This window comes from Alnus glutinosa, chromosome 5, assembly GCF_958979055.1.
Source record: "Alnus glutinosa chromosome 5, dhAlnGlut1.1, whole genome shotgun sequence".
Lineage (NCBI taxonomy): Eukaryota > Viridiplantae > Streptophyta > Magnoliopsida > Fagales > Betulaceae > Alnus > Alnus glutinosa.
The window spans coordinates 5,816,383-5,840,749 of record NC_084890.1 but is presented as its reverse complement, the minus strand read 5'-3'; the positions used below and the strand labels follow the sequence as shown (position 1 = coordinate 5,840,749).

The following is a 24,367-nucleotide window of genomic DNA, read 5'->3' as shown; positions in this document are numbered from 1 at the left end:
CCCTTGGCATTCACCCACAGGCCACAGCCACAAGTTCACAACCCCCTATTCCCTTTATTTCCTTTCCTTTTTCTTTTCTTCTTCCGTTCCTCTCTTCTTCTCATCACACATGCACCACCCTCTCCATTTCGTCCTATCTCCTTTCTTCTATACACGCGCGACAATATACAATTTTTTTTTTCTTTTATTATTATTCAAATAAAAAAATTCATTACAATACACAATTTTTTTTTTTTTTCATTTTTCGATACAAATTATTTCTACTAGATATTACATCAATCACTTCTTACTACTACTAAAAAAAAATCAAATTAACAATGTTTTCCAAACACTACCAAAGCTATGGGTACGGCATAAATATGTCCGCATTCGTACTATTGAGTAGTATGGATCGGAGTGCATGAAAATGAGTCATCGGGTCAATACCGTAAAAAATAATAATAATGATTGATTTTTACTTTATTTGTATTTGCACCTATTGAGGTATAGGCATAAGATTATATATGTCAATTTTAATTCGACTCATTTAATGAAACGGGTCAAATTTTCCAATATTAACCCCCTAATTTTATATTGATTTCGTATCATATCCGCAAGTCATGCAAAAAATGACCTGCCGTTATGTCACGTTTCAAGTTTGAATCTCTAGCCTGACTCATTTAATTAAACGAGTCAGACTCTTCAATTCTAACTTTTAATTTTATGTTGGGTTCATATCAGGTTCGTGAATAATATAAAAAATTATTTGCCTAAATTTTAGGGCCACGTCATCTTAATTATATAGTAATGCACTAAATAACATTATTCTTTTCAAAATTGGATTCAAGTGAGATATTTTCTTTAATTTTGTTCAAAAATACACTTTTAACCTACAGAATTGCATAGCCAAACGGACTAAAGATAGGGGTTGGAATTTTCTATAATTTGGATCTTGATTTGTAGCCATCAAACTGTTTTTGGATAAGAATTTTTTGAGATGGGAGTCTTCTGTTCAAACAGAATTTTTCCCTTTAGGATTTCTATAATTTGAAATGTATGAGAAAGAATCCAAAACATACACTTTTCAAAATTCAAAACATTTTTATAAAACTTTTCGCACATTCTTCTTGTAAGAATATTTTGACAACTTATATATTACTAAAAAAAAAACTTAGAGGGGCTATTCTGACAATCCTTAGTTGAGGAGACCGGGGTGGTTGGACGGCCATCCGATTTTGTCGTGGGGTGTATGAAAATGAGATTCAACAGTCTCTTTTTTACATGATTGACATATAGAGATCAGACTGTACATATATTCCAAAACAATAGTCAGGATTGAGAGAATAGCAGTCCCATTGCAAGGGCGTGAAATTTGCAACATTTGATCATGTCCCCAAGTTCTGGTAAAAATATTTTGGACTAGGCACCGGAAGTCACAGTAACAAATTCATGATAGTGATGAGAAGCATTTGCGTTGAGTTAATAAACTTAATTAGCTGCGGGAACTTATTAGATATACTGGTGTTTTCACATACATTACAAACATCTCCATTCCTAGCGAAGGAAAAAAAAAGAAAAGAAAAGATACAGCAAAATATTATGCCCATCCTCCAATTAATTGAAAAAAGGAAAAAAGAAAAAGAAAAAATAGTACATAGAAAGAAGCCATTGGATTGACCAGTTTACTTACCCACATTCAATTTTGCTCTTGCATGGCCCTCATTTATTTGGAACTGATCCCCTATGCCAAAATGAGCCATTAATAACCAGACGAATGTGATAAGCTCTCCTCCTTTGCTTAGTAGAGCAGCATGAGTATTGGCCCTGCAATGGCTTGCAGCATAAGACAACAATTCCACCCACACTTCACTCATTACATACCATTTATTCGGCGCCTTCAAATTTTGTAGCTCTTTGGCGAGAATACATGCATCAAACAGCACAGATTTGCTTCTGTCACCCTTCAAATCAACAGGTCTGACATCAGTATTTACGTCAAGGATCCTTTCGCATGCCTGTTCATGTTCTTCTTTAGCCGGTATGTTCTTTCTGGTGAAGAATTCTTTGGCCTCGGCACATGTATCGCGGAATCTTATTTCGCCAATACCTGCTACAGCAGACATCATAGTAGGCTGCATAATTAGAAGATATAACATATAATCCGAAAGCATTTTACAAATTTCACGACGATTATTACTGTCGCCATCCCTCTGATCATCATGAATATTAATATTCTCCGTATGATAGCAAAGATCTGTAGCAATATGCCATAATATGAGGCTCTGATCATAATCAACGTCTAGAATATATTGCATCAACTTGCTACTACTCTCAATAGTCCATTCAGTATTCTGTAGAACCCATTCTCCACGGGCTGACCATATCTTCTTCGCAGTGTCAGGATCATCTCCAAGTTCCGATTTATTTTTCAGCTGCTCAAAGATGAATTTCCATAGATCTTCTGTAAATCGTTTCTTGGTCTCATATTTCATCTGATCATACCAATCTTTAAGGTCCATTCTTTTAATGAGACCAATCCATGTACGGCCAAAACAATCAAAGAGTAGTGTAGCGTTCCTTTTTGGACGTTCTTTCAAAGAATAATGTATCAGGTTGTATTGAGATAGAGATTCAGACCACCTCCGGAATAGGATTTCTCTAGCCCGTCCCAACCAACTTGTTGATTCTCCTTCTTTCCACCAGTTTATCTTCTTGAGAGTGAGAAAGTATTTGAGGAGAGGGAGGAAGCATCTGTCTATAGAAGCTTTCCAGATATTTCCCCTCGACAATTTCTGGATCGAAGCAGCAGTCCAATCAGAGAAAGCCAACATAAAGAGAGCAATTGTATCCAAGGCTATGGCACCAAAGAGCAAGGTGTAGGTAATTCTAGGGCTGGCAAAACGGGTCACCCGACACGACCCGTTTACGACCCGTTAAGACCCGCGACCCGTTTAGCCTAGACCCAGACACGACCCGTTTATGTTAACGGGTCGGGGCTCCAGACACGACACGACACGATAATTTCACGGGTCACCCGACACGACTCGCGAGACCCGTTTACCATAATGGGTCGAATCGGGTCAACACGACCCGACACGACCCGTTTGACCCGTTTAGCTTAATTTTTTTTTTTGTTGTTTAGTTTTTGTTTATATATATATATTATTTTTTTTGGGGGGGGGGGGGGGGGTTTGTTGGTATTTAAATGAAATAATAATAATTTTAGCAATTCATCTCTAAACTCCTACTCCTAGTCTCCTAGTAGGCTAGCACCAAATCACTTAATATGTTTAATTGTCTAATCAAATAACCAAAAAAAAAAAAAATACTACATCATCATTACAAATTTACAAATACAAAAAACTGCATCATAATTGTCCACTCTTGAGTCTTGATTTCTTGAATGACCTACATAAGCTCATTGTCCATCAGATTGGGTCCAACGCAGGTTAGTTTGACATGCCCATCTTTGTGATTCAACTCCAATACTTAAAGGAAAAAAACAGAATAATTGCATTGGGAGATGAAAAAGTTTAAGATGTCAACTAACATCATTTACTTTCTACAATTCAATATCGATCTAACAGATTGTACCATTCTGCTTCACATGCTAAATTACAAACAATAACATAAGAACAAAAGAAAGAATAGGGGATCTCATAAGAACTGCTACTATCAAATGTCAAAACATCCTCTTCTTCGTTATCCACCTTCATTGAAGTTTGTTCTATATCAAAAGATAAAAAGAAATTAATTTCATTAAAATAAGATGAAAAAATACAAGTAAATGAAGAAATTAAATATGCAAATAACTTATATTACCTTGCTCTCCATATAACCAATTTCTAGTGCAAACCAATGCCTCAACAATATCAGGCTTGAGTGAACTCCTATACTGATCAATCACACGTCCACCAATACTAAAAGTGGATTCTGAAGCAATAGTAGAAATAAGAATACTCAAAACATCTCGAGCTATGGCAGCTACTTCAGGATAACGAAATTCATTTTCTTCCAAAATGAAAGAATGTCAAATGTCGTGTTCTTCTCCAAATACTTGGGTTCATCCAAATAAAGTTTCAATTGAGTCTTTTGTGCATCAGGATAGACTCCATCAAATGCTAGAAAATTCTACATAAAAAGAGATAAAATAAACATAAAATTAGTAAGTGATTATGAATATATATATTAAGTATATATATATATATATATTTGTTTGTGTTTTCACTTTTTTGATTCTTTTGAGTTTTGAATCTTTTGTTTTCAACTTTTCACTTTTCAAATCATTCCCTCCAATTTGACAATTTCTCATTAGGCCATTCTCCCTTTTTTTTTTTAAACCCAAAAAAGAAATAAGAAAAAAAAAGAGAAGAAGTTAATCGTGTCTGGCGTGTCACCCGCGGGTGACCCGCGACCCGACCCGCCAAACCAATATAAACGGGTCATAAACGGGTAGACCCGTTTATGACCCAAACCCGTTTAAGGTAGACCCAAACCCGCTAATTTCGTGTCGTGTTCGTGTCGGGTTGTCGGGTCGTGTCAAAATTGCCAGCCCTGGGTAATTCCAACATCAGTCTTGTGAAAACCATTCTTATCTATTGAATAGAAGGTTGAAAGGGCTGCCACAACCACACACCAGGATACAAACCGGATAGAGTATCCAAGCCCTAAATGCACCATGGCAACTTTCGTATACAGAACTTCATAAATGAAGTTGAGTTCAACCGCTAGCACTTTCAAGGCATCTTCCGGGGTTCTGTTCTTGAAAAACAGTCGGCTCTCATCTCGCTCGCGGAAGCTAAAGATTAGATCCACGATGAGACCATTGAAGATTTCGTAGAAATTGTTGGGGAAATATCTGTCCCCTCCAATCCAGTCAGAGATGATATTAGACTTCTTGACCGGATGATATTAGACTTTACATGGAATATTATGCTTGACAGGGGTAAAACGGACATATAACATGTATGAGTATAAAAGGGAGTATCAGGATCTAGGATTCTCTCCAGAGAGCCATTTGCTCTCTCTCTCTCTCTCTCTCTCTCTCTCTCTCTGACTCTCTCCTTCTCCCTCTTCTTTAGACACTGGACTGACTTGATCGTCAGAGGAGGCTTCGCCGGCCAACCCCCGGCGGGTCTTTCTTGTTTTGCAGGCCAACGCCTAGAAGAAGGGACGTCTCTGATTACGCCACGTCACCCGGCTCAAAAATATCGTCAACAATTGGCGCCGTCTGTGGGAACGATGTTGTCGCTCATACGAAAACAAAAACTCAAAATGGTGACTGGTGGCACGAGGCCTCCTGCATCAACAAAGGTCGAGTGGAGCAGATCTGGATCCACATGCGAAGCTGTGTGGTTTCATGAAGATCTAGGCTAGTGTGGCTTCCTGTTAGCAACCTAACCGGAAGCAAAGCTGACTTTCGCCGAATATGAGTATGTGTAGCAACGGGTCTATAAATCTGGATTCATTGGCATCGGACTGGCGGTCGACCATGCATGGCGGAAGATGAGTCTTCTATTTTTCTTTTGCCATGGTTTGAATATAAAAATTTGAATTTGCACTCTTAATAACCCTTGTAGAAGGAAACAACTTCCTGGAAAGACTCTTTAATTTACACGAATTAGGTACCTAGTGCAGTGATGTTTAGTTTCGCATGTGTAGAAGAGAAAGTACATGGTATTTAATTTACTTGTCATGGAAGTGACTTTGTCATGAAATGAAGGGTGAAGGAATGGCCACGTCTTAAACTAAAGAAAAGCCATGAGAAAGGTGAGTTTTGCTTTGTCGGTCTTTGTGCGACATAATGTTCTCCTGGCAACGTCATTTAATGAAGCTAAAAGGAAAATGGAGTAAAATTCCTATATTGCCCTTACCTTTATAGGCTCTCTCCTCCTGGGAGCCTGGAGGGTAAGATCGGTAGATACTTGTCCGGTGAGACCAGAGGACTTTCTCGCGGATTCCCAAATTTTTCTGGGACCACCTGAATATGCCTGATCTTGGCGTCATTGATGAGCAAGATTCCGCAAAGAAGAAGAACGGATCTTTCAGTTGATGTCTCTTCAGCACTTTAATCGACATTACCTCGGCGCACTCCATGGCAGTCAAGCCTGAGGTGTGGAAGTTCTGTCCCCAGGCCTGGGATCTCCACGGTGGGGAGACGTCATTTCCGGTACTTGGCATTCAGGAAGATTGGTTGGTCGTCGAAGATTTGCATGGTTCTTGCTAAAGAGCCATAATGGGTAAGCCTATAGGCTTCTTGAAGTAGTTAACCGAAAACCTGTTCGACCGCTTCCAGAAATGGACTTCGAGGAAGTTACTGGAGGGGCAGTCTATGAGAGTTCAACGGTTTCTTGCATGGAGTACAGGAGCAAGCACCAAATTATCGAGTGCAGTAGTCGAAAATCCGGTCGGAAATGGCCTGGGTGACTCCATGACTTGTGGCAATAAATTTGTTTAAAGAAAAAGAAGTCTAACCAACGGTTTGTACAGGTATTCATCTATTTATTGCCTGGACCTCGGACTTTGGAGACGGCGAGCTCTACTGTAGATTAGAAAGCCGTTAGAGCTGCTTGAGGTACACTTCGGAATAGGAGGAATAGGACTCGGTACTTAGACTCCCCTCCTGTCCGAAGACTTGCATGGTTCTCGTGCATCATGGTTTATTTCCGGGATCGTAGCCAAGAATATGTCCGAAGTTGATTCTTAAATCTTTTCCGATAACGTGTCTGAGACCGGCCACTTCTTACACAGTGGAGGGCTGCCTTCTGCTGAAGAAGTAGCTTGAAGCGGTTGTTTTTATAGCAGTCGAGGGTCCGAAGCAGCATAACAACAAAGTCCATGAGGGATATGGTTCACGAAAGAAAAACAATCACTTCCGAGATCATTTACGAGGTCATCTCTGGAGTTGTTTCCAAGATCATGTCTGAGGTTGTTTTCGGGGTCCGGGGGCCACAATTATTGTAACACCCCCGGACCGGTATCAGATTGGTGATTTTATGTGAGTCCGGACTTCACAGAAGCTCGCAAATAATCAAGGGTACCCCAACTACACTGCCACATTGTAGTCCCCGGATCGTCAGTGCATGCAAGCTACGTGGTCGGACTGAGAGCGGATTGCCAACATGCTAAAAGACCAAGGTATTTGGAAGTCAGTGCCTGAATGAGTAGACCCAGGACAACGAAACTCACGGTAGTTGGTGAAAAGGGATTCTCGAACGAACATGTCCGGGATCAGTTCCGGGGACATTTTCGAAATCCATTTGAGTGCCCGAACTCCTGATTTATTTACTTGTCAACTGTCGATATGAGAAACGCGGTTTAGGGTACGGAATCTTCAAGAAGGCCTTAAAAAGAAAAGAAAGGGCGTTCGAGCAGCAAGAGCAGAGGCATGGCGTAATCATCGGAGCCTCACTAGAGCAGCTGAGGGCATTGAGCCAACGCACCGTGTCGGCCAGCCACGAAGGCCACAAATCCTCCAGAGGTCCGATCGGTCTGAGAAGCCTGAGCCCTTCCTACTCCAACCAGTTCGGGCAATTCTCTGAGGCCTCCCCCGAGGACCACATGCAACTCCAGGACATGGATGTCCTTGTCAACTATGCCGAAATCAAACAAGGAGCTGTTATGGTGTCGCATTACAACTCCAGGGCCACAGTCGTCGCGTACGTGGTAAAAGGAACTGGACGCTTTAAAATGGCGTGTTCACATTTTTCAAGACAGAGCCGGGAATACCGGGGGAGAAGAGAGGTAGAAGAAGAAAAAGAAGAGAGCAGGGGAGAATTCCACAGGGTCAGCGCTCGTTTGTCTCCTGGAGACGCTTTTGTAATCACGGCGGGTCACCCTGAGACGCGACTACAGCAAAGACGCAACCTCGGATCAAAGGGACTCTACTGTAGACACCATCTTTGTCTGAGTGTGGGCCCAGAAGTTCAACTTCATAATAAACGTGGAATATCGGGAAAGGAGGTCTAGGCAGGAGAAAGGATTATTGTAGGTATGAACTTGGAATCCACGAGTGCAGGTATCTGAATCACTATTTGAATGGTGGATTTTGGAAGATTCATTGTTGGTTTGCAGGCCGGCAGAGGCAAGTTGGTAACTATAACACAAGGCGCAAGCGCCGAGGTGGCACAGCAGATTTTGCACTCTGTCTGGGTGCCACCGTGTCCCTTCTCAATTTTAAACACGTTTCCTGTTTCGAGATTTCCAGTTAATAGCATCTTCGTTATTTGGTGCTGAAAAAATGAGGCAGAATCTTACCGCCGCGTAGCCATAGCCATCTGTCCGGATAGTCTGCTTTGGGGCAGCTCTCGGTCTCAGGGAAAAACTTCTCTAATTAGTTAAGTCAGAGATAGACTTCGGAAAATTATTCCAGACACTATCTACGCTACAGCCGGACAGGAATTTCATCACACCTATCCATATAGAATGTTTCAAGAGCTACTGAAGGAAAGAGGATGGTCGGAAAGGTGGAATCTCGAGGACTTTAACAAGAATAAAGAACAAGAATCGAAGAGCCTAGGTCCTGTTCCTCAATGTTATCCGGAGAAGTCTTCAAACTCGAATGGAGGGGAGACTTTGCACGCTCTTCAAAAACCGGAGGGGTTGAGATAAGTTCCCTTTTCTCTTTTTATTCCATTTTATTAAATTCTGGATATTAAATATTGATGTCAGGGATACATGAATATATGCATATATATATAAATATATATGTCAGACCTGGGAAGGTCTCCCTTTGGATTTATTAATCTCTTTCTATAGCATTTTTGCAGGAGCTTTATTTTTATTGTACAAACAAATAAAGCGAGAAGGAAAGCTCTCGACGTTACATTCCGAGAGCATTGTTTGAGGGCAAGAGCTGGATTAATTTCCGATGATATTCTCATAATATAATAAATAAAAAATCTGGCGAGGAGGTGACCTCGTTAAAAAACTATGGAAGAGGAGTAAGAACCTCGGAAAAAAATCAGGAACCCGCCCTTAACAGGGGATTACCGGGGGAATCGAGGAGGTGACCTCGTTAAAAAACTATGGAAGAGGAATAAGAACCTCGGTAAAAAATCAGGAACCCGCCCTTAACAGGGGATTTCCGGGGGAATCGAGGACGTGACCTCGTTAAAAAACAAAGGATTAATTTTTACAGGCTCTTGTTGCCACACAAGCCGTTCGGGTCTATGTTCCCAAGACAAATCACTCCGGCCAGCTTTCCTCAGACCGGAGTGCTTTGGGGGGGTAAGAGCTTGGAAGATTGATTTGAAGATTGGTTGTCAAATATTTGATATGTAAAATCCCGTTAACATTTCTGATGACATTTTCGATAACTTCCGGATTAGATTAAAGGAAGAGGAGTAATAACCTCGTTAAAAAATCGGGAGAGGAGTAATAACCTCGTTAAAAAATCGGGAGAGGAGTAATAACCTCGTAAAAAGTCCAATTTTGGACAAAGGATCACCCCTCTTGGTAGAGGACAGGGGGGTGATGAGGAAAGTCCGATCTCGGACAATGGACCACCCCTCTCGGTAGAGGACAGGGGGGTGATGAAAAAAGTCCGATCTCGGACAATGGACCACTCCTCTCGGTAGAGGACAGGGGGGTGATGAAAAAAGTCCGATCTCGGACAAAGGATCTCCCCTCCTGGTAGAGGACCAGGGAGGTGATGAGAAATGTCCAATATCTTGGACGGGGGGTGATGGCAGCCGGAGTTGACACTGGTTAATTTGCCGATATTAAAGACAGAAATAATTATGGCAGCTCGTCTGTCATCGGGAGCTATCCATGCTTGGGGTTATATCAAGGACGAGAAATTTCCAATCTAACTACCCGGAAGTCGAATAGGGAAATTGGGGTGATTACCTCTTCTTTGAAGAAATGGAAAGGGCAACTGCGCCTCTAGCAGTCCCCGAACTTCAGGCGTGCCGGTTAACGGGCATCCATCTACCAAAAGAAATTAATAGTCCGACGAAAGGTTTCCGACTTTTGGGAACGGTGGATACGTTAAAATGCCATCGGAATTATTGTCCAGGGAAGCATAATGCTAATGCCTGGCATGATGTTGTGCGGGCGTAATTTTACGATTTATGAGACATCCATTTCGGTGGTCATCCGAGGAAATTATTAGAGATTGATTTGGGATTCACGTCGTAAGTGCGTAACTTTTGTCAAAGAAGAAGATTTTATTAGATGTACTCAGAGGGCACACGTACATGAAGACGAAGAGAACAGACAACCCTGAAAGAATATTATGCGGGGTAGTCATTTGATTACAAGTAATCCTAATACAGCGAAGAGGAATTGCCCGAGAATCTTGAAGGGATCATCCGCACAAATTCCAGGCACGGCTTGAACAGTTGGGCTCCCACGAGCTGTTTGGGAAAATTTTGGGTGCTGCACAGTTCCTGTAGGCTGGACAGGAACAGGTTGGCGTAAAGCCGGGGTCGCACACCCTTGTCTGTCTAAAGCCGGAGATCACACATTCAGTAAAATCGTCGTGGAGAGTGAATACTCCAGGGCCATCCATGACGAATTGGTGGATATGCTCAGTCATGAGAACCGCACCAGGAATAAAAGAAAGGAAGATCTACTCAAATGGGCACTCTCAAGGCCACTGACATTCCAGCGAAGGAAAGTGCGAATATATAGAAAAACAATAGTGATCATTGCATGCACGATTTACGGGGTGTTAGGTGCGCCTAACTGATGGTGAATTTATGACGGAAATAAATTCTCAATTGCTTGCCGTAAATGGCTTGGAGCCGCGTAGTGCGGCAGTAGAGGAAACGCTTGAGTTTTCCCGGGGTCCGAGGAGAGCACTACGTGGATTGGATGAAGAATGGCCGGTGGGATTGGTCGGATTATAGAGGCTCCATTGGGTAAATTCTCTCTACCTTTATAATAAAGATAGGAGAATTGGAGGGTAATTGTTGGGGAAATATCTGTCCCCTCCAATCCAGTCAGAGATGATATTAGACTTCTTGACCGGATGATATTAGACTTTACATGGAATATTATGCTTGACAGGGGTAAAACGGACATATAACATGTATGAGTATAAAAGGGAGTATCAGGATCTAGGATTCTCTCCAGAGAGCCATTTGCTCTCTCTCTCTCTCTCTCTCTCTCTCTCTCTGACTCTCTCCTTCTCCCTCTTCTTTAGACACTGGACTGACTTGATCGTCGGAGGAGGCTTCGCCGGCCAACCCCCGGCGGGTCTTTCTTGTTTTGCAGGCCAACGCCTAGAAGAAGGGACGTCTCTGATTACGCCACGTCACCCGGCTCAAAAATATCGTCAACAGAAATGATAAGCATGTTTCACCACCGAAAGATCATCATCTAGCTTGCCTTCACCGACTACATAACCTTTAGTCCTGGATTCTTTATTAGGTTCTGGTATCAATTCTATCTGGGCTGGGAGTTTGGCATCATTTTTCTTCGAAGAGTATTCCTCCATGAGTTTTGCATAGTTAGGCCCTGGGTCAGGATCTTTAAGCTTCATTTTCCGGAATTTAGCCAGGTTTGCAAGAAATAAAGCACGTGTTCGCTCAGCATACTTGATGATTCCAGCGACAAACAGAAGGAAAGTAGATACCCATAACTTGTTTTTGGGAAAGGATTGACCAAAGACAAGGAAAGCAGCAGCAACCTGGCTTATGAGCCCAACCAAGTGCCTTAGCCAGAGGGCATTATCCTCGAGAGCAAAAGCAGTTATGGTATCTGGACCACCAAGGTGTAACAAAAGAAAAGGAGCCCAAAATGCTAGAATGTCAGCATGATCATCAGGTTGACGAGAAATTCTTTGGCGAATATCTTTTTGACTGTTGGAAATAAGTCCCACTGCAAAGTTAGCAGCCCAATCGGCCAGCAAGTAAGCTACCCAAATCAGAAAGACTACCTTCCCATTTCCTGTTCGCTTTCTGAATGGTGCAAATAAAATTAGAATGGCCTGTAGTGAGAGACTTAGCAGAACGAAAGTTTGGACGTTCCATTTATCATAGAACTCCGTGGGTGCGTTAAGCATAGACTTAAACATATTCTTCAATTCCTTTGGTTGCTTAATCTTCTTTCTCCTTTCTTTCGCCCTGTTGAAGAGAACTTTAAGTGTTAGTTTTTAAGTTGCTAAAACAAAACCACGCCAGGAGGTAGATATAGATTTAGAGAAAGACTAGAAACTTCAATTTTATCTCATAACTATTTCCTAATGGAAATACTCATATTTCACATTGGGAACATGAGAAGTAACCGGCATAAAGTGAGTTATTTATAAAGATAGTCATGAGTGTTAAGTCACACAATATTTAGTTATTATGTGAAATTGGACTTTATAAGAATTTTAGAAAAATTTTAAATTGACTAGTAATTTTGAGATAATAGTAAAAATATGACTAACGTTTTTCGTGGGGTCGTTGCACACAATTAATGTAGTGTTGCTTAATCCTTAGGCAACTTAGGCGGTTGCCTAAGGCCCCCAATCATTAAGTGTACAATAAAATATTTTTTTTTTTCTAAAAAGCTCCAATATGGTAAAAAGTTAATATATATAGTCTCTAATTAAGACCCTCCACTAATAATTGTACAATTAAGGTTGTTTCAAAAAAAAAAAAAAAAACTCTAATATTGTAAAAATTTAATAAATTATTTCTAATTAAGGCTCTCAATTGTGGTAAAAATAATAATTAATTCTACAATATTAGGGCCTTAAAAAAGGACAAAAATTTTCTACAATCCATTTTGTAGGAAATTTTATACAATCTACATATAAGAATGACATGTGTCCTTTAAACATGTGAGAAGTACATATTTTTTTTTTTTATTAATGCTATTAAAAAAGCATGTGAGAAGTACATACTATTAAAACAACATGTGATTTTCACATGCTCAGGGACACATGACAATCTTATATGTGAGTTGTATGAAATTTCTTACAAACTAGTTTGTAAAAAAATTTTGTCCCTTAAAAATCTCTAGATCGACTTGAAAGTGAGAATTAGTCGACCATAGACATATATAATCATTCAATTTCTTCTGATGTGTACAATTCACGATTATAAAGAATGAACTTTTTGTGCAAAATTAATAATTAAGGCCTCAAATGTCATTGATTTCTCAACATATATAAATTCTTGGAATTTTCACTAGTTTGCTATCTCATTTTCATTTAATTTTCATGGAAGTCCAACGTGCATTTCTCCAAGGTGGCAACACCAATTTCAATTAATTTGTCAGTTATATGGAAAGTCTTAAATAGAAAAATTTAATTAGTAATTTTGCATCCCAAAAAACGTGAAGAACTTTTAAATAAAATATAATATGAAAATTAAAATTTTAAAAATTATTTAATTAATATTTACATATAAGAAAATGGCACACTTAAACTTATTGCCTTAAAGCATCTCCATTGAGCTCTTCAAAAGTGACGTTTAGCCAAAATTTGGCTAAAATTCACAAAAACCATCATCTATCAAGCTTTCTTTTCATTCTTTATTATAATCCTTGTCAGATTTGTACTCCATATTTGGAGAAACAATTTTCAACCTTATCTCATTTTTATACATTTTTATATTCATTCTCTCTCTCTCTCTCTCTCTCTCTCTCTCTTTCGGTTTGTTGGGGTGATTTTGAGAATAAAAAAAGAATAAAAATAGTATTTAAATAGAATAGAGTGAGATTTAGAGAGTTCATTGTGTGATGCTTTTATAAAGTTGCTAGTTAAACTAAAAAATGTGAGCTTTTTAGTCAGATTTTATCTAAAGAATAGAGAGTTCACTAGCTAAGGATGCTCTTAGGCCTCAAAATGTATCTAGTCGGCTCTGCCACAATGTTGATGTGGCATTCTCAACCAACCTTTAGATTAATCTTTGTTTTTTTTTTTTTTTTCTAAAAAACAATTTAATAAAATAAAATAAAATCCATGGGCTACTTGGAATTGCTATGTCAGCATTGTAGAATATTTGTACGATAAAAATATGTTTTCTAACATTACTCAAAGGTTTACATTATGCTATTTTGAACGACAATTCGATTTATATATAGTTATTTATGATAGTTCAAACATGAATACTCAATAGAATAGTTGGTAAGAGTTTACTGCAAGTTAGAATATTAATCAAATGATTAAATTAATAATTTCTTATCAGCTTAAGTTTCTGATATTAATGGAAACTTAATATGAAATCAGAGTAAAAGTCTTGAATTTGAACATTGTCTCTGTCATTCACCTTCAATTTTTAATTAAATAATTCATGTGTTGTGCTTCATTTATTAAGGGAAAGTGCTAGAATATAAATTAAATGTTTACTCCCATTTCAATTAAAATAGTTCATGTGCTGTCTAGCTTACACGTGAGTGAAAGTATTAAAGTAATAATTAAATGATTAAATTGACAATTTTTTATTAGTTTAAGCTTTTTGGGCAACTGGTGGTTCATTTTGGTATCAAAACAAAAGTCGTAAGTTCGAACATTGTTGTTGTAATTGATCAACTCTCATTTCAACTGAATATTTCATGCTTAAATTAAACTTAAAGTGATGATTTAACACTGCATAAGATAATTATTTAATTTTGGTTTATGTTGAGTATACATGTGTGAGTGTGAGTGTGAGTGATTAATATAACATGGTTGGTTTTGTGGTATCTCAATATGTTATATTATAGGCTTATCAAAAACACTCTCCAAGGTATCAATCTCCCTTACAAGTGGTATCAGAACCGATGGTGGTGTGCAGTATAGTACTAACGCATGTAGAAACAAAGGTCTCTAGAGTACGGACAAAAAGGTATAAGGTCAGAGCAAGGATGAACATTCTTGGAGTGATGGGCAAAGGTTCATAGCATGAGCTTGTACAAGGGTTTCTGGAGTAGGAATAAAAAGTTCATGGCATAGGCACAAATTAAATGAGAGACCATGGAGTAGGCCAGGGACAAATTAGGTGCGTGCATGGCACAAACAAAAACCCATATAGCCTACGAGCGATCTTGAAGAGAGCCCATAACATTGATAAAAGACTTCAGTTTGAAGGGGAGTGTAGCAATGTGGTGATGGACTAACGGATGAGGACTGAGGAAAGGATTAATTATTTAGTATACATGTTGAAGTGTGAACTGTTAGAGTCTCACATTGAAAAGATGTAAAAAGTGTGAATTGATAATATAGCATGGTTGAACCCAAATTTATAGATTTAAACTTTTAGGTTGTGTGGTGTCTCAATATACTATATTATGAACTCATTAAAAGTCATCTCCCTAATAGTTCAACTGAATATTTTGTTTACAGCTTTCTATAAGAATAATTGTATCCACAGATAGACTAAAATAAATTATAAAAATGACAACAACAACAACAGTGAATTTTGGTACTTAATTTATGGACATACTATAAACACAAGGATTGCATAAATACAATATTGTTGTACGTATGGTAGCCCTTATATATATATATAGAACATAAAAAGGAACAACCACGTACCTCTTTCGGTTTCGGATTGCTGAGAAAACTAATGCAAAGAATAGGGAAGTGAATTTTGAATCTCCAGTTTTGTCGTTATCTAGATAGATTTGATATGAAGTTTGAGAAAGTTGTATATCTCAAAGACCAAGTACTTAGCTTGTATTCGCCACTCGGTGACACTTATATTATATAGCCTCAGTGCACCGACAGTTCCATGTCAGCTGGTCCCAATGTTCTCTCTGTTTCCTACCTTGTCCTTGATAATTGTTCTACAAGCAAATGGAGCACCTGGTGATCAAAAAAAGAAAAAAAGTACGTACTAGCTCATGACTTGTAATACTTAAAAAAGAAGATTATTTGTTCTTTTTAGTCCTTTAGAAATTGATGTTGCTTTAAAATTTACAATTAAAAATATTTAATAAATTCTTGTTAAATTTTGATCCAATAATAATTTTAAAAATTATATTAATTTTGAGAAGACTTAAGGAGAACATAAGTCCTCTTTAATTATAGGATTACCAAGCAAATGATATAATCTTTTAACTATTAAATTGTGGCCCACATGCCACAAATGCTTTAACTAGACACAAATTAAAGTGTTTGGTAATTTATTCAAAATAAATAAATAAATAAATAATATTTGTGGAATCATAATTGAAATTAACTTTATTCTTATTTTCTATTCCATTATGGGAGGAATAATTAAGAAAAAGTACTTTTAATTGAGGATCACTGACCTAGTCTATAATGACCCACCCCAATGACAGAATATTGTCCGCTTTTGGCTCCTCTAAACCAGGCTTCCCAAGAGGTTACCTATCTTGATACTACTCTTGCATAAGCACGCTTAACTGCGGGGTTCTGATAGGTTCATGGTTATCATGGCTTTAAAACACGTTGTGTCAAGAAGGGTGCGAATATACATATAAGCACATACACATTTTCATACCCAGACAATGTGGGACGTCACATAGTTATAAATGTAGAACATGTGTATTCCATTTACAAGGCATTAGTGGGCATAGGTTAATTAGAAGACACCTCTTCAATTTTATTTATTTATTTTTAGATTTTTTGTTGTTGCTTGAGCAAAAATGGCAGAAAGTAATTCTTAATCTTTTTGTATTTTAACATATTATTGTTTTAAATATTACAAGAAATTAGTGTTAGCAAATTTTGATACGACTTGCGAATCCGACACAAAGTTGTAGGGTTTGAGTTTATGTTAAACTGGTTCGGGTCGAGCCGTTTATGTTAAACGAGTTCGGGTCGACCCGTTTATGATACAATTAACCCGTTTATAACATGTTTATGACCCTAATAAACGTATCGTATTCGAGTTTCATATCTCAACCAGTTTAGCTAATCATGTCGGATTCGAGTTGGCAGATCAATCGAGTCAACCCGAAACCGATACGGTAACTTGTTTTGCCAACCCTATGAGAAATTAATCATTTTAGAATGCTATTTTCCACCCAAAGAATCCTAAGATTTATAGAAGTTTTTGGTCCAAAATAATTGGGTATTTGGTTTAAATTAGATGTCCGAGCATTTGTATTGAATTAGCTAAAATGAACTGCTATCTAACATTTAGATAGAACTCCCCTAAAAGCCCCAAATCCAATTAGTCATCCCCACTCTACAATAGAGTTGAGCTACGTCTCAATTTAAAATTTTTGCACTTAAAAAAAATTATCTCCCTCTCACTTTCTCTATCTTCCTCTTAAATAGTATAGAGAAATAACAAATAATGGCAATTTAAAAGCTTTTACTAAAATAATAATAATAAAAAAGCTATTAGTTACAATTTAGAGAAAAAAGATGGGAATGCTGTTAATATTTAATGGTATTCGAGACAAGTTTGAATCACAATTCACAAGTGATATCTCATGTACTTCTTGCAATAGAGGTGACCTCTTTAGGCATGAGATGTAGAAGGGTGACACCTTAAAGCTAAAGGGTAGGAATAAAGAGAAGAGTTATCAAGTACATGGCCCACCTATGTGGACTTTTTCTTTATCACTTGTCTTTAAGAAACTACCGGACTGCTAAAAGATCTTTACCATTGTTCTCCCGCAATCCGATTATTGAGCATAGTCTAGATAAAAGTTTGGGTTAATTTTATTTGTCCTTTTCTAGCTCTCTCTTTTTTCTTTTTCTTTTTTTTCTTTTTTTTTTTTTTTTATGTTAAATACAATTTTTTTACTTAGTGGTTTAAAAACTTTATTTTTTGCTTATGTGCTTCAATTTGTATCGTAGATAGTATTTGAGTTTTGAAAAGAGACGGAGATAGTACCTCCATTAGTTTTTTCGTCCAAAAACTAACGGTTGGACATATGTCAACTCTTAAAAGTATATACGTGTCATAATATAAAAAATTTAAAAAACAGAAAATAAAAAATTTAAAAATTAATAAAAAATTTAAAATAATAAAACTTAAAAAAATAAAAGTAGTTAAAACAATAAAAAAAAAAAAAAAAAAAAATGAAGAAGAGGAAGCCACCCTCTTGGCCACCCCAAGGGCCAAAGAGAAAACAAGAAAAAAAAAAAAAAAAAAATTGGGATGTTTGGCTTTTGAGGGTAACCAAACCACTCCCGTGGCCCATGTGGGTGGTTCGGCCACCTCCAAGGGCCAAGGACAATTAAAAAAAAAAAAAAAAGAAGGTATGGTATTCTGAGGTGGCTGAACCACCCCGTAGCCCACGGGAGTGGTTTGGCCCCGAGGGACAAAGAAAAAAAAAAGGTTTTGGCCCTTGGGGTTGGCTGAACCACCTCCAAGGGCCATGGGGTGGTTCGGCCACCCCCATACCCCATCTCTTTTTTTTTTTCTTTTTTTTTTTCAATTTTTTCTTGTAAGGAACCAGTGTTACAAACAAAACAACAAAACAACAAGAAACAAATAGAACAAGAAGCAAAGTAGAGAAACCTGCTGCAGATTTTTTTTTTTTTAGTTTTTTAATACTTTTTTTTTTCAAAGTTTTCTTATTTTTATTAATTTTTAAAGTTTTTTTATTTTTTGTTCTTAAATTTTTTACATTATGACATGTGTCTACTCTCAAGAGTTGACACGTGTACAACCGTTAGTTTTTATATGGAAAAACTAACGAAGGTATCATCTCATTTTTTTCTCAAAACCCAAGTATCATCTGTGATACAAATTGAAGCACATAAGGCAAAAAATAAAGACTTTAAACCACAGGTACCAATACCTTTTTTAATTTAGCCCTCTTTTTTTTTTTTTTTTTTGCAATTTCTCTTCAATGTTTTATTTTTTTGCAATATCATGCAAATCTACTATTGAGATTGAAATATCTCTATCTCTGATCTAAAATGACAAAAATACAATTCATAAGATAAAAAATGATCCCCCCCCCCCTCCTAAATCTTTTGCATAATAGAATATTGCAACCTCAATGATAGTTTGATAGAAACATTGTAAAAATTAAAACATTGAAAGGTACTATACAAATAAAAGATAGTAGTTAGGGACAAGTAAATATAGTTTTCGCTAAAAGTTTTAACGGAGGCTATACTCTTAGGAGTTGACATGTGTACAACTGTTAGTTTTTATATGGAAAAACTAATGAAGGTATCATTTTCATTTTTTCTCAAAACCTAGGTACCATCTGTGATACGAATTGAAGCACATAAGGCAAAAAATAAAGACTTTAAACCACAGGTACTAATACCTATTTAGCCTTTTTTTTTTTTTTTTTCGCAATTTATCTCCAATGTTTTATTTTTTTGCAATATCATGCAAATCTACTATTGAGATTGAAATATCTCTATCTCTGATCTAAAATAACAAAAATACTATTCATAAGATAAAAAATGATCCCCCCTTCCTAAATCTTTTGCATAATAGAATATTGCAACCTCAATGATAGTTTGATAGAAACATTGTAAAAATTAAAACATTGAAAGGTACTATACAAATAAAAGATAGTAGTTAGGAACAAGTAAATATAGTTTTCACTAAAAGTTTTAACGGAGGCTATACTTTCATTTACCGTTATGTGGTTGTGGGTGACTCAATTCGCTGACATAGTAGAAACTTGGTTAATAAGTTGGATCGAATTAATGCTAAAGAAGGGAGTAACTTTTAAAGTGATTATTTGTGTTCCTGTTTTGGGGTTTGAGTAGCGTTAAAGGGTCTCGTGACAGTCATGTCTCTACATGTATCTCTTGTTTTAGTGATTTATTAGCTACTTTATGCACCCCTTTCTTGGCTTTTGCCTAAAATATAGAGGTCACGTCTTATGGTTTCTTGAGATAATTATTGGATCCATAGCTTATTTTTTGTTTACAATTACATCAATTTTTTTCTTTTTCTTTTTCTCATTTGGATATGTTGTTGGAGAGCCCATCATTTTTTTTTAAAAAAAAAAAAAAAAAACTGGAAAAGGTTTATTTATTTATTATTATTAGTCATATTACTTATTTTAAATCATTTTATCTCTTTGTTCATTTGAGTTTATTTTTTAATTAGAATTTCGTACGGATGTCCGTCCGTCCTTATGTACACAAGAAATGCCTAGCTTCCAGTGTCTAGAGAAAAGAAAAAAAAAAAAAAAAAAAAAGTGCAAAAGGTGATATTCCTAGTGGAATAAATCTTTATAGAAAAAAAAAAAAAAAAAAAAACTGAAATATGACTAAAATAATAATCATCATGCCCACGCTATTCACGTTATAACTTATCTTCACTTGCAATATTTGAAAAAAAAAAAAAAAAAAAAAAAAAAACCCCAAATCAGGTTGAGTTTAAGCCTTTTGGAATCTAAATATGTTGGCAAAGTTATTTTATGATGCCTACAACTTCACTTTATCTTATTCCTTCATTTCTTTCAACGTGCCTTCTCCCAACTCCCATAAGCAAGACAAATATTGTTTGAAAAGAATCACATGTGAACTTTATCTTTTTCATATGCATGTATATATATGTCTTTAACTTTATCTTTACCATAAGTTCAAGCAAAGCTGAACAAAAATAGCATATAATATATATCTTTTAGTCCCATTTCACTATCTTTTCCCTTTATCCTATTATTCAGTTTTGTATCCTCCAACCTTTATTCCTACTCTCTTATACGCAAGAAATTGTTTTGAAAAGAATAAAAGATGGAAGAGAATGTTAATTGTGTCATACAAATCTTGAGTCTAGCTAGATAGGCTAACAATTGAAACCAAGCTCGGACTTCTTAGGGTTCGTTTGAGTTTGCGATTTTAAAAAAAGTCATTTTAAAATTACAGTTTAATATTTAAAATCATAATTATTTAAAAATACTATCACAAATTATCTATTTTTCACGATTTAGTTTAAAATCACACTTTTTATGTGCAAAATTACAATGTCAAACACATTCTTAGTTATTTTGTCCAAAATTGTTGGGAATTTGGGTTTAAATGAGTCCTAATAATCTTAGTGCAATGGACTGTATTATCAAGCTAGTTGGCTATGTGTTTATAGTATTTATCATTGTTGAGTGTACATACTCACCAGCTAATAGAAAATATTTCATTTTTAGTGAAATAAAACGATCATATTATCTAGATTAGATTTCAGAGATCTAATAATCTATATACCACATGATGAATATGTTTCTACATTATTTAAATTCTTTTTGGCTCAACTTCAAAATATGTAAAATTGGAAAAAAGAGCCGAGAGTGGTGCAGTGTAGTTGTTGAGGTAAATTTAATTGATCACTTAATCAACACTTTAATGAAAATGTGGGTAAAAGACATTGTCAAGGTTAGAACTCAGATTTTTTGCTTTAAAATCATGTTAAATTACCACTTGCCCCGAAAGCTTAAGCTTATAGCATATGTAACTTTAATCACTTAATCAATACCTTAATAGGCTCAAACACTTCCTCCAAAATTTACAACTCCATACTTTGATGATAAATTCCCTTTACACATAAAATTCACAATATCACAAGATTATGCATAAAGTATCCAATATATTTTATAACAAATTGTAGCGGCTGGGGATGGCGGCAGGCCAGCCCCAACCACCTTTGGGGGGTGGCTGTCGAGCCACCCTTGGTTTTTCCTTGTTCTTTTTTTTTTAAAAAAAAAATAATAAATAAAGAAATTTTTTAAGTTTTTAATTTGTTAGTTTTATATTAATAGTTTTTTTAATTTTTAATTTTTTTGTATAAAAAATTGTTTTTTATTAATTTTTTTTATATTAGTTTTTAAGAGAATATGGTATTATAGGAAGATAATAAAAAAGTGGCATTTTTTATAAACTTTGGTAGTTTGATGGGTCAAGCACACTTGAAAATTCATGAGGTTATTTTAAATCGATTGTTAGTTGATGAGACTTTTTTTTTATATTTTTCTCTTATACTTATCTCAAAAGATTAAGCTGATAGTGCTAAAGTATTGATTAAAGAGAAATGATTAAATATAATTTAGCTCTTCTTTTGACCTTAATTTTTTAGTATAAGTAGTTATTTAACATTGTATTAGAGTAGAGGTCCTGACTTCGAACACTGTTTTCGTCAATTTATCCTTCATTTTAATTAAATATTACACGTGTTGAGATAAATTTAATTGATCACTTAATCAATACTTTAATGAAAATATTGGTAAAAGGCATTGTCAATGTTAGAACTCAAGACTTTTGGCTTTAAAACCATGTTAAATTACCACTTGCCTCGATCGAAAGCTTAAGCTTATTGCATAGGTAAATTTAATCACTTAATTAATACCTTAATAGGCTCAAACACTTCCTCCAAAATTTACAACTCCATACTTTGATGATAAATTCCCTTTACACATAAAATTCACAATATTATATTATCCATAAAGTATCCGATATATTTTATAACAAATTGTAGCAGCTAGGGAGGGCGGCAGGCCAGCCCCAACCACCTTTGGGGGTGGCTGCCGAGCCACCCTTGGTTTTTCCTTCTTCTTTTTTTTTTTAAAAAAAATAAAAATAAAAAATAATTTTTTTTTTTTTTTTTTTTTTTAAGTTTTTAATTTCTTTAATTTGTTAGTTTTATATTAATAGTTTTTTTTTAATTTTTTTTTTTTTTGTATAAAAAATTGTTTTTCTTAATTTTTTTTTTAATATTAGTTTTTAAGAGAATAGGGTATTATAGGAATATAATTAAAAAGTGGCATTTTTTATAAACTTTAGTAGTTTGATGAGTTGCATTGGCACACTTGAAAATTCATTAGGTTATTTTAAAATCGATTGTTAGCTCATGAGACTTTTTTATATTTTTTCCTTATACTTATTTCAAAAGAATGAGCTGATAGTGCTAAAGTATTGATTAAAGAGAAATGATTAAATATAATTTAGCTTTTCTTTTGACCTTAATTTTTTAGTATAAGTAGTAATTTAACATTGTATTAGAGTAAAGATCCTAACTTCGAACACTGTTTCTGTCAAATTTATACTTTTTTTTTTTTTTTTTTTTTTTTTTTTTTTTTTTTTTTTTTTTAATCAGGGTATCCCACAGTCTTATAGCTATGATGTACCTCGTTCGCTGAACGACTGGCCCACACAAAGTGGTAGTCGAACCTTCCGAGCGTAGTGATCACCTGCCAGGAACTGCAGACTAATCCCTTAGCCCAATGTCCGACGCCACTCCAAGCATTGGGCCTTAAATCGCAGGCAGATGGTCAGAGGCCCGAGGACCCCCCCCACACAACCTGGGTGGCTGGCCCCAAGAGGGAGTTTGCACCTATGAGGTTTCGAACTCATGACCTCATGGGTAGCACACTCTAGAAGCCCTAAGCCTTAACCACTAGGCCAACCCCTTGGGGTTAAAAATTGAGTGTCGAGCCTCGCGTATTAAAATTGAGTGTTAAAATATTAATTAAATTATTAAATTTACATTGTTTAAAGTTATAGGAAGATATAAGATAATTTATATTCGAACCATTACTACGGGTTCTTTCGTGAGGATTTGATCAAATACTACCTATTACGGTGAGATCGATGTTGGTCTTGTATGGAATCCATAATGTTACATGCATAAATAATATATACGATTTATGGTATTGCAAATTGTATGGAATTAGGGAAAAATTATAAGTAAATGCACTCGAAAGTTAGAATCAGTTCAGAGAAGAAATCAAAAATAGCTTATGTCTTTTTTGCAGAGCTTTCATGGAGAGCCAAAGCCATCTTTTCTTTTATTTGAATGTAGTTTCAGTAAAAGGTTTTGGAGGTCTCTTATGAGTGAGTGTTTGGTGAGTAACTATCCATCTGATTGAGATGAGATTGTTGTTTGGAGTGTTGTAGCTTTGAAGGGCAATAATATGGTGAGCTGTATTCGGAAACTATGCTTGGGGGCTGCTGTTTATCATTTATGGCTTCAAAGGAATGCTATTCGATCTTCATGGTAAAACCCCTAGAACTGAAGAGCAAATCATCTCCAGAATTCAGTGGGAGGTTAGAGCTAGAGTGATGGTCAAATTTTCAGGTCGAATGGTTCACTACCACTGATCTGTTTTTTTTTTTTTTTTTTCTCTGGTTTGTATATGTCTGGTTGTGTTTTTTGTTCGTTTGTTGATGTTGCTCTGTTTTGAGCTTGAGTTTGTTGGTTTGCTACTTTTCTAGCAACCAGGAGGGTTTGTTGAAACATTGATTCCAATTTTTACTGGAGTGTAGTTTGAAGTGTTTGGTTATAAAGCTTTTAGTTCATAAAAAAAAAAAAAAAAAAAAAAAAGAAAGAAAAAAGAAAAAAAAAAGAGCATGTAATATGTATCTTTCAGTCAGATGCATGTGTGTTTTTATAATCACTAGAACATATATACCGTTTTTTCTTTATCTTATGATCCAGATTTCCAAGAATTCTTGTATTATATGTAGTTTTCTTTAAATTACAACCATCGTTTTCAAAATTAAATTATGGAGATTTTTCACACCAGCATTTATCACTTCACTATATATTTGCCATCTTATATATAGCACCATTGTAGTTAACAT

At 36.0% G+C, this 24,367-nt stretch overlaps 1 protein-coding gene across 1 annotated transcript; it reads right to left on the bottom strand.

Annotated features, from left to right (window-relative positions):
- Positions 1-1,483: 1,483 nt before the first annotated feature.
- Positions 1,484-12,028, bottom strand: LOC133868884 (uncharacterized). The gene is made up of 4 exons (XM_062305886.1): positions 11,266-12,028; positions 10,271-10,427; positions 4,529-4,837; positions 1,484-2,871 (listed from the first exon to the last, which is right to left on the bottom strand). The coding sequence occupies exons 1-4, from the start codon at positions 11,999-12,001 to the stop codon at positions 1,662-1,664; spliced, it is 2,412 nt and encodes an 803-aa protein (XP_062161870.1). The 5' UTR covers positions 12,002-12,028; the 3' UTR covers positions 1,484-1,661.
- Positions 12,029-24,367: the final 12,339 nt, after the last annotated feature.

Coding starts and splice junctions, on each gene's coding strand:
- LOC133868884 (XM_062305886.1), bottom strand. CDS start 12,001: ATGTTTAAGTCTATGCTTAACGCACCCACGGAGTTCTATGATAAATGG. Junction 10,428..11,265: donor GAAACATGCTTATCATTTCT/GTTGACGATATT, acceptor CTCCGGCTTTAG/ACAGACAAGGGTGTGCGACC. Junction 4,838..10,270: donor GATCCCTTCAAGATTCTCGG/GCAATTCCTCTT, acceptor TGGAGGGGACAG/ATATTTCCCCAACAATTTCT.